At 36.6% G+C, this 11,125-nt stretch overlaps 1 protein-coding gene across 1 annotated transcript in view; it reads right to left on the bottom strand.

The window, feature by feature from the left end:
• LOC144229748 (uncharacterized) overlaps positions 1-10,536 on the bottom strand; it is a 372,666-nt gene extending 362,130 nt beyond the window's left edge. Inside the window, exons 1-2 of the mRNA XM_077761829.1 lie at positions 10,432-10,536; positions 7,835-7,892 (exon numbers count right to left, since the gene is read on the bottom strand). Coding sequence (XP_077617955.1) covers positions 7,835-7,892; positions 10,432-10,536 — 163 coding nt within the window. The remainder of the gene's footprint in view (positions 1-7,834; positions 7,893-10,431) is intronic.
• Between the last annotated feature and the right edge of the window lie 589 nt (positions 10,537-11,125).

The following is an 11,125-nucleotide window of genomic DNA, read 5'->3' as shown; positions in this document are numbered from 1 at the left end:
TGCTGACAGCTCAGAGACTGGAGCCGGTTTGGGATTCTGTCTCCCCCTCTCTCTGCCTCTCTCTCTCTCTCAAAAATAAAATAAACATTAAAAATTTTAAAAAAACATGTCATTAAGAACACAAAGGTTGTGCCCAACCTTGATTAATTTCATTAACCCATTACTAAAACTATCAGTCTGTCAGTTGATTCAAATCTATTTCATCAATAACAATGATCTGGTATCCATGACTACAGTGTCCCAGTACCCTTTTAAAATTACAATGGAATTAGCACTGACTTTTAAGTTTAGCATTTGCAAAATTGCAGAAAGCAAAATTCAAAAATATTGACAAAACCACCATAACTTGTCCCTGTTGACTCACTCCATAGCACTTTCTCACCCTGGAACACATAAAAAGGTTGAAAACAAACATCAATTCATATTTTTTTTCACATAAAGGAATTTTTAAGATATTTCTGTTGTAAAAAGAACAGAGTCCTGGCACCTGAGTAGCTCAGTCGGTTAAGTGTTCGATTTTTACTCAGGTCATGATCTCACAGTTCGTGAGTTCAAGCCCTGCATCAGGTTCTGTGCTGACAGCTCAAAGCTTGGAGTCTTCAAATTCTGTGTCTCCCTCTCTCTCTCTGCCCCTCTCCTGCTCATGCTCTCTCAAAAATAAACACACACACACACACACACACACACACACACACAAATAACAAGAGTCCTATTTAGCTTTTTGCTTACACTCCCTCCAGTTGTAAACTTGTCTTTACTAGTAATTCAAGACATTTGTGAAAAAAATTAACTCTTTCAGTATTGATCAAAAGACTGAGAATGAGTCTAAGCTTTTCCAATAATGAAAAGACAATATTCACTATAGTCCATTAATTTTACTATTGATAACCTCAAAATGTCCCCCTCTAATCATGGCTATAATTACTTACATACCTGACTTCATTCCCTTCTTACACCATCTTTTTCTTTCTCTTTAGTATAATCCAGCTATCATTTTCATGACATCTTCTGGACTTACTCTTTTAAGATTGAGATCTAAACACCATGGAGGGGGCAGATGCGGAGGAGTAGCCATTCTAATACAAGAATTCACTCATCCTTCTTTCAATGGGACTGAAATGGTGACTTCCTATGTAACATCTAGTCATTTCCTAACTTAAAGAAGTAATATTAATCAATTTTAAGCTATTTATTAAGCAAATTTAATTAAAAAAATCATAGTTCATATGCCATCATTAATCTTCACAACGTTCTTACAAGGTAGGCATTTTTCCCATGTCATTTGTAAGAAAATAAGTTTTACCAAAACCAAATGACTTTCCCACATTACACAGTTCTTAAGCTTAATTCTTAAACTTTTCTACTAGACTCCAAACTATGGGCTTTTTTACAACACTCACCTATTCTGATACATGATAGTGCCTTCAGATTTCAACATAGCAAATCTTAAGCCAATAGCTTTAAGAGTCCAGAGAAAGCTTAAAAGATGCATTAAAGGTGAAAACTTAAAATAATAATAATAATTCTTTACCAGGTCAGTTCAAATCATACCATGTAGCATCTAGTAATAAAATGCAAAGGTAAATAAATCCAAGCTGTTATACACTGTTAGCATTATTCTTTGCCTGTGTCAAGAAAATGTATAAATCTCACTTTATCCTCTTAAATCCTTGTGAGTTTCCTGTCACCATTTTCCTAACTTTGAGGTAAATACAAAAAAGGAAAACAAGTCATTTCCTTAGTACATATACCTTTGCACTTAAAAAAAATCAGAATAGGGGCGCCTGGGTGGCTTAGTCGGTTAAGCGTCCGACTTTCGCTCAGGTCATGATCTCGCGGTTTGTGGGTTCGGGCCCCGCGTCGGGCTCTGTGCTGACTGCCAGCTCAGAGCCTGGAGCCTGTTTCAGTCTGTGACTCCCTCTCTCTCTGACCCTCCCCTGCTCACACTGTCTCTCTCTCTCCTAGAAATAAAATTTAAAATAAATAAATAAATAAATAAATAATCAGAATAATAACAATAACTATAAATAATTAGTACCAAAACATCTGGATCAAAAGTGAAAAATTCACTTGCTTATACTACATCTACGTGTTTAGAAGCAACTGTACAATTGACCAAATGATTGAATTTTCACTTAGGAACTGCAAAAATAACACCCTCTATGTCACACATTGTCAGGTTACTAGAATGTTAAATAAGTGATCAGAAATGCTGCCTATTGTACAAGAGATGAGAGAGGTCAAATTAGGGCCATTTTTTAAGAGAACTGAAGGCAATTTCAGATAATGGACTTCACGTACAGCTTTCCCTGATTTAACCCTAGTCATATCATGTACTTTGATCTAGAATAATAGCTCTCAAACCACATCCCATTAGGCTATACAGACAATTCTATAGCATTCTATTCTAATCAATCAACTCTCAATTTCCAAAAGAAAAGTTACACTATTATTAAAATTGTCATTTTGCATTTATATTTTGGGGGACATGTATGTGAACTATGCAGAATTACAATAAAAAACAAAATTACAAGTGATCATTATTTGAACCACAACATCTCTGTACATTACAAGAGAGTCTTTTAAACTTCTAAAATACTATTGCTACAAATACATTTAGCAACAGTAAGCACAGAACAAATTATGATTAAAATAAATCAACAGGTTTTTTTATGGTTGAAAAGCAAGCAAAGCAGCAATTCAAAATGGTTTCAGTTCAAAACAATACTGATATCAAAGCATCCTTGCCCCAAATTGTGAGGATTCTAATTCTCCATTTGCAACATGCATTAGGGGCTTCACAAAGGTAATATGGTATGAAAGTCAGACTTTTTATACTGTTGAACTTAAATCCCTAAGTAAATGAAACCAGAACCATGCCTTGTGTTTTAGAAGTTCTGCTTTTAGTAAACTACTTGATGACCTACTGATACTTTTTTAATGTTATTTAAAACTAAAAGTATATCGAGTATGGTCACACTGCAATATGAAAACTTAAAAAAAAAAAAAAAAAACACTGAGTTTTCTAATCATGTTTGTTCAACAGAAAAGCAGACCAGAAATAGAAACATGATTTGAAATTATGTCACTGTCTGACATGTTGGTCTAAATTCTCTACATTGGCCAAGGTATCATCATGGGCAGAGTATACTTCCTCTTCACTTGATTCTGGGGGTGGCTACTTTAACTTAACATTGGGCCATGGGATGAGGTAAAAATCAATGCTAAATTTTGAGCATAGGCCTTGAGAACTCTTATGTTTCCTGTGCCCTTTTTGTTAACTGAAGAAAATGAGAAAAAATAGCTGTTTAATTTGTCACATTCTCCGGTAATAATAATCTGCTTGCATGGATATAGTGCAAGAATTCTCACATATTTTGCATTAAGTATTATCCTTATCCTTATACCATGACATTATATGCAACATACTCATGTATAAATGCCAAGTCCTTCAGTAAATGGTGGGTAATATTCTGCTTTTCATTTCTTTTAAAAATTTTTTTCCAATGTTTATTTATTTTTGAGAGACAGAGACAGAGCTTGGTGGGGGAGGGGCAGAGAGGGAGACACAGAATCCAAAGGAAACTCCAGGCTTTGAGCTGTCAGCAGTGAGCCTGACACGGGGCTCAAACTCATGAACCATGAAATCATGTCCTGAGCCAAAGTTGAACACTTAACCAACTGAGGCCACCCAGGCGTCCCTTTGCTTTTCATTTCTATTAGTATCAATAACTAATGAAAACTTTTTAATGGAGAATAATTATTTTAGGAACACTGTGAGGTAGAACCTAAAACAGGCAATGGAGCCAATTTCATTTGTAAAGCACTAGAGACTGACCCACTGTGTCTGTCCATGTTTGATGACATTTAATATATTCATATGGATTTTCTGTAAACCTCCTTCAGGTACTCTGTACTTTAAAGCATGTTTTTTCTTTTGATTCCATATAGCCAACTATGACACAAATTCTGTGATTTCTAATAATATATGCATCAAGAAAACTTTGGCAATAAAAATATTTATTATGTTGTAGCAGGAGGAATGAACATAAAATAATCTCAACTCAGTCATAACTGTACTCCCAGCCGAAGTGTGACAGTAAATCCAGAGATGAAATGAAAGACTAATTTGTGGAGATGGCAGTTTGGCAGGCACATATTACTGCCATATTGTTAGTTTTGCGGCACAGTGGGTTGCATTTTTTCTTTATGCCATTTATTCATATATATTTGCTTTAGTTTCCAAGTACAAGAGGTTTTTTTTTCCCAACTGCATGTTATTAGGTGGTGCTATTTCATATCAGATGTGGGTATGAATCAATTAGCAAACACTTCTCTTGATGGAGTGTAGATTATATATAGACAATCTTGAGCACTGATGCTAATGTAGCAGGCATCCAGGTCAGCCTTAAGGAGTGTACCTAATAAAGCAGTGCATCTAGTGGCCCTCAGGTGTCAATTTGCCTGAAATGATTTACAGGAGAGAGGAAAGCTACTAGATTCAGCATTGGTTATGATTGGGGGAAATAGGGAGCAAAGAAGAAAACGTGGTGCAAGTCTCCAGGCCTTTCCTCAAGGATTAACCATATGAAGATATTGGATGTAGTTAAAGAGGTGGTACCGCTTCACTTGAGGGTCAAAGACAGCAAAGGGAGACCTGAGAGGAGGAGCCACCCCTGAGGGATGGGCAATGTTAAGAGATGGCAGCCTCGGTACCTGTGGGTCACTGTCAAGCAGGTATCAAAAGTGGAGGAGCAATGCTCTAGAGCCTGTGCAGCAGGGGGTAGAGTGCCAATGACAGAGGGTAAGAACGGAGGGAGTTATGTGAAAACTGCATGGTGACATTTTAACAGAAAATCTCCTAGGACACTCAGAAATCACTATTTGAGAATTTGAGTTATACACCAAGCTCTCTACTACTACACAGGAGGGGCACTGTGAAATTTGTTGCTAATGTGACCTGATTTGTACTGACAGCTGTTGAGGCCTGGGAAAGCAGACTTCTACCTTCAAAGGGCTCCCCATGTAACGAGGATGACAGAATAATATACATGAAAAGATAACATAATGCAAATGCTCCTTGAAAGACAGACAACAATTGCTCTGGGATCAGAAAAGAGAGATAAATATGAGCAAAGCTTCAAGGATGGGTTTCATTTTACATACAGCATGCAATAAATATTAAACATTAGAGACTTGGGAAGCCCCTGCATCCCATCCTCTCCCTCTGGGGTTCTGTAATCCATCTGCATATTCCCAGGGCATTGTGTATCATTATTGTTCTGAACTCTGAATGGTATTTGTGTGTTTCCTTAACTATCTAAATCCACACCGCAAACTCTGGCACATAAAGGATTGTCTTTATTGTTGGTGTCTAAATTTTTTTTGTATTACATACTACCTATCATGTTAATTATAAATTATTAAAAATAATAAATGAATTCTCATAAAAGCAACTTAAACTTCACTGATTCTGACAGGTACAAGTCTACAGGTTATCACAGCCATAACTAGTCTATCCAGAAATACTGATTGGCTGTGGCTAATCTTCAGATTTCAGATATTTGACCAAACCTTCCATTTGACAATTGAATTGGACAGCCTGAAATTCACAACCTCTTGATCCCAATAATTCACTACCTTATATCTATAGTCCAAAAAACCTTGGATAAATTTCTGTGATAGCAAATGTGAGGAGACAGAAGCCCTAATCTGTACTTGTAGACCCCAAAGCTTCTTGACAAAAGACAGAGAGGCCCAGTTGTGTAATAGTGCTCTGTAAATTTCCTTTCAATGTTAAAATGCCCAATTATTCTTCTACTTGAACGTACTTAATGCCTGGAATTGACATCAATGCTTTTATTAAAGTTCAGCAGGAAAACTATTTTTTTTTTATTTTAAATAAATAAATAAATAAATCTTTAACATAGGCAAAAATCTCTCTACAAAGCTATTCATTCTCTTTTGTTACCTGTAGGCTCCTACCAGTGTATGCTTTCAAAACAACTTAAGTGTCCCAGAGTCATAAATCTAACCTTTGGGTCCACTAACTTCACATTCCCCTCCCCAGCAGTCATTACCCACTCAGACTTGCCAGAGCCCAACAGCACTTGCCTTCATTTATGGCAAAGTGAATGAAGTGAAAATAGATGCTATTAACTAGTCTGGTCTGAACTTGAGAATCTAGAGACATAGGGTTGCAAAAGTAGAGAGATTTATTGCAATCTTTTAATTTTCCTCTATTAGTTGGATACATAGGCAGTAGTTAAAGAAGACTGTATGTCTCCCAAAAAGGTACTTCAGTGTTCCAGATGTTAAAAAAAACATTTAGGTATTTGTCTTATGGACATCCAACTTTTAATTTTCCCAGCTCATTGCTTATATAAAAAAAAAAATGGCCCTGGTCTCATGCTTTCCTATTGAAGAATTTCAGAGAAATGGCCATGAGATGGCCATGTCTCATTTAATAAACTATTAGTCTAGCTCACATAATTTCAGTCAACTAAGTCTATTTCTGCTACATTTGTGCATAATAATAATGATTTTCTCATCTCTCCACTGGCTGCTGCCTGTTTTTCCTTTACATAAACTTTTTCTAATCTTTCTGGATGATTAATATTGAATTGCAATAGTACTTAATTCAACCACAAGAACACATATGATACATTTAATTGTCACAAATGGCCATGATCTCTCTAATTTTAAATATAACACTCTTACAGTATGTCATCTTCAAGTGTGCTGAAGCACTGCCTTGGTATCAATTCAGCAGTAAGACTTTCCTTCAGACTGGTTTTTCTATTCCAAACAATGGTGCTCATTGTTCCTTAGCAAGTTGAATCCAGGTGTTCCCAGGTAGAAATAAACAAATGTCTAGTATCCTTGACAAGCTCTTAGATTTACAAATTGTGTTCATTTCTTTAATTTGTCAGTATTAATGTCAGAAAGCATCTGCAGAATTTATAGAAATGACCCCCTTGAGTTTATCAAATATAAAACACTCAAAAAATGTCAAACCTTGTTTTAGGCAGTTGCTATCTGAATACTGGTGTTGGGAGGGAGGTCTGAAAAGGGAAGGTTGTTGGAATGATTAAGTAGGCTAAAGACAGGGACCGTGTGAAGTAAGTGAAAACAGATGGGACTTATGGTTTAGTATTGCTCATTTTAAATGTCACTGCTGGTCAATGATTTGTTTCTGTATCACATAGTATTTATTATTGATAACCAGTTAGAGATTTAGGTAACTCAAATCCCAGGAGGGGAGAAAAAAGACTGCATGTAAAAACTTGTGAAATCTGAACAAGGTCTGTTTTTGTGTTGATATAATTGTACCAATGTCAATTTCCTGGCTTTGACAATGTATTGTATTTATGTAAGATCTTAACATAGGAGAAAACTGGGTGAACCATACACAGAAACTCTCTGTATTACCTGTGCAACTTCTTTTAAGTCTTAACATATTTCAAAATAACAAATATTTTAAAAAATAAAGAACACAGGTTAGAAAAAAAATTATTCTCAGAGCAAGGTAGGGGTGACCAGTCTTTTAACCTTTGAAAACAATGAGCAACAGAAACTGGAGAAGAATTTAAGTGCCAACCTTCTTTTTTACCTTTCTTTCTTTTAGTCTTTCGAATGTTTTAGGTTCAAAAGAGCACTTGCATTTCATTAGCTATTGCCATCCCAGTAAGTAGTACCATATTTGACAACACTACTAATAAGGAGTTGGGTCTTCTTAATCTAAAACACATCTTAATGTTTTTGATCTTTGTATCATTTTTTATTGTGACTTAGGGCATGATTTGCCAGCGCCTTCAGAATTCTACATTCTTACCTAGTGGCAACAGGTCTTCATATTTGCCAAGGTCTTTCTTGAAAGCACTTGCTTTGCACTTGTAAGGGATTTGACAAAGGTGATAGGCTTACAGATTAAGATACTTTTGAATAAAGTTTGACAACTGCCAATCTTCACAATATCAAAATATTTTGTCATAAAATGTGTAGCTTGTTTCAGAAAGTTGGAGTGTTCCTTATTTCTAAAGTCAGTAAAATATGACAGATATTACCTCTTTCTCACATTTGCCCTGAACTGTGAACTCTTCCCACCTCCAATACAAATACACAATCCTACATGAGACACACGCACACTTTGTGTGTCCTTTATAGTCCAAATTTTTAGATTAGAAGATATGTAACAAATGAGAAATAATTATCAGTTTCTTTATACTTGGGATGTGTGAAACAACGTATTGAGATTTTTCTAGATAACAGTTCATAATTCTTTAAACCCATAATGTCATCTTCAGACACTCAAAGGGCAAGTTTTTCTCCCTAATGCACCTCTTAGGAGTATTTTGTAGTTTTCTTAGAATACAGATTTCTAGTTAGCTCTTTGGGTTGTTTTTATTTTGCTGTGAAATCCTCTCCTTTGCACTGCATTCAGAAATACTTCTTGAGCAGATAATATGCATTCTCTGCAGCTTCTGAGATGAGTAGACTGCAGCCCTGTCCTATCCTACAAAACAATGAGATTTTCTATTATATTGCTAAGAAACTAAAAGCTAAAATCATAATACAGGATCTGTTTTGTTCATCTGAGAATTTTATCTTGTTCCCAAGAAAAATAATATCAACATTATCTGACTTTTTTTAATTCCATGACTTTTTTGAGGGCAAAGTGATTCTTTTGACTTAAATTTATTTAATTTTCACAAAAATTTGGGATAGTCACTTGAAAAATGACATAGTTGAGCACTAAGAGAGTATGATATGCCTTTTTTTATACAACAAGACAGTGCTGGAATCCAAAAAATGATTCAGATGTCTTTCAGCCCTGTGCTTCTACCACTAGGCTACAGGCATTGCAAGCAGGCTGATGATGGATGCCTGTGCATTAGAACAATGGGACCGCTCTCCAGCAACTCATGCCACAGACCAAACATTCCTAATTAAGATGTTGTCATTTTACCTAAGGGAAAAGCTTTGGCCACATTCCAACATGCCCATAAATAAGAAGGACTACTAGAAATATGAGAAAGAATAGTTTCAAGCAAAAGTATCCTTCCATGATTAAGAACATAATTCAACATACTACACAAACTGATTTATGGGTGCACTGTACCAGGCTAGTTTGTAACCCAATGCTTGGTGCAGTGTACCTTCTACTGGCCAAATCTTGAAATTACATTTTTAAAGCTATAAAGCGAGTTCATGTATTCAAAGACTATCCCATCTTTTTCCTCTAAAATGTATCATTTTATTCTAATGAAGATTTAGTGAAATTTTTATTCACATATACATCCTTTTATTTCTCAATGCCATCCTCCAACACACAAGTATATGCATACCCCATTCAATACTTGATTCCATCTTTTATTTTTAGTAAAAAATACATTCTTTGTACTCTTTTAGGAAAAGATAAAAGAAAATCTTTTCAATATGAAATCCAAATGAATTCCCTTGGCTTCACTACAGATATGGCATTCCACATCTTGCCGCTTTGTGCACGTTTCCTGTCCTTAGCTTCTTTTAGCTGTCTACTTTTCCTTTATGTCCTGACAGGTTATAGACCAGCAATACCACACACTAACTTATTTCACTATACAATCAACAGAAAATAAAACAGTGACCCACTATGGAATTTTTTTGCCTAAAAAAAATATCCAGATCACATTTTAAAATATGCAGAATATGAGCTGACTGGTCAGCTCCGTATTTAGGGCATTAAAAGAACATCTATGCCTTTTTCTTTTAGGAACACAATCCGATGGATGCCCTATTATTAAAGAAGATTCCTGGGGCGCCTGGGTGGCTTAGTCGGTTAAGCGTCCGACTTTCGCTCAGGTCATGATCTCGCGGTTCGTGGGTTCGAGCCCCGCGTCGGGCTCTGTGCTGACTGCCAGCTCGGAGCCTGGAGCCTGTTTCAGTCTCTGACTCCCTCTCTCTCTGACCCTCCCCTGCTCACGCTGTCTCTCTCTCTGTCTCTCTCCTAGAAATAAATAAAACATTAAAAAAAAAAAAGATTCCTATGGAAATCTACAGCTGAAGAAAAAGAAGGGCTGAATTACTTCAAACTCGGAGTCCTGACCTTGTGCTTTCAAAACCTCCATAGGAATCCAGGCTCACAGTCCTAAATCAGATGAGTCTGACAGTCTTTGCTTCATTCCATATGGAGGGCAGAGCATCTCATGTGTGTCATAATGTTAGTACAACCAGAAATTCCCTTCAGAAGGAAGCCAGTGCCTTCGCCACAGCCACTGTCAGTTAACTATGCATGCCTAATTACTCCTTTGCTGATTAGTAGCAAGAAAATCCCCGTCTGGACTGTGGAAATGTTTTTAATGTCAACAGTCACAGACAGTGGCTGCTTTGGTAAAATGAGCTACAATATTACCAGGCTGGGTACAGGCTCTACCAACAGGAGCAACAGACCTTTGGTAAAGATGTCCGGCCCCAGGAAGCTCTTTCCTTATCCTCTAATAGGTTGACACAATCCTCCAAACCTTCAGGAAGGTCTCGGCTATCCCATATAGGCATGTGTCCCTCTCAATCTTGGAAGGGAAGGCTGAAATGCAGAACCTAGACATCTGTGCCTGATCCCTGGCTTGGGGTGCCAAGCCCCTCAGCTTCAATGCCTCTCCCTCTTCTATCTCTGCAGGGGATGGAGTGAAATAAGAAAGCCCTCACTTTTATTACTAGCTCTCTATTTGGCTTTTAAAAAATATGATTCTTTTTATGATGCATGGTACTTATTCACTTTAGTTTGCCTCCTGTAAAATGATAAAATACATTAAGTCGCTCCATTCCCTTTGTTGTTTGAGCAATAACATTCCTTAGATTTCATGTGGCAGTTTCTAGGCATTTGTGATAGGGAAGAAAAATATTAACGGTAATGAATAGAGATATAAATCATTGTGGCTACAGCATCGTGACATTTGTTTTCCTTAAGTTCAAATCCACAAGTTTTCCAGAAACTGCAGCTCTGGAGCCATGAGTCAACTTTGCTCCCACTGAGTTGGGAAAAGGATTAAATATGTGAGAGACAGCCTGGAGTTGTTTTGAGAGTCTCAGTCTCTGTAAAAGAATTGGAAACTATTTACACCTGCTCCTAAAACATGCAGGCTGC

This window comes from Crocuta crocuta, unplaced genomic scaffold (genome assembly GCF_008692635.1).
Source record: "Crocuta crocuta isolate KB4526 unplaced genomic scaffold, BGI_CrCroc_1.0 scaffold264, whole genome shotgun sequence".
In the NCBI taxonomy this organism is placed as follows: Eukaryota; Metazoa; Chordata; class Mammalia; order Carnivora; family Hyaenidae; genus Crocuta; species Crocuta crocuta.
Note: the sequence above shows the minus strand (reverse complement) of the source record. Positions and strands in the feature narration are given on the sequence as shown.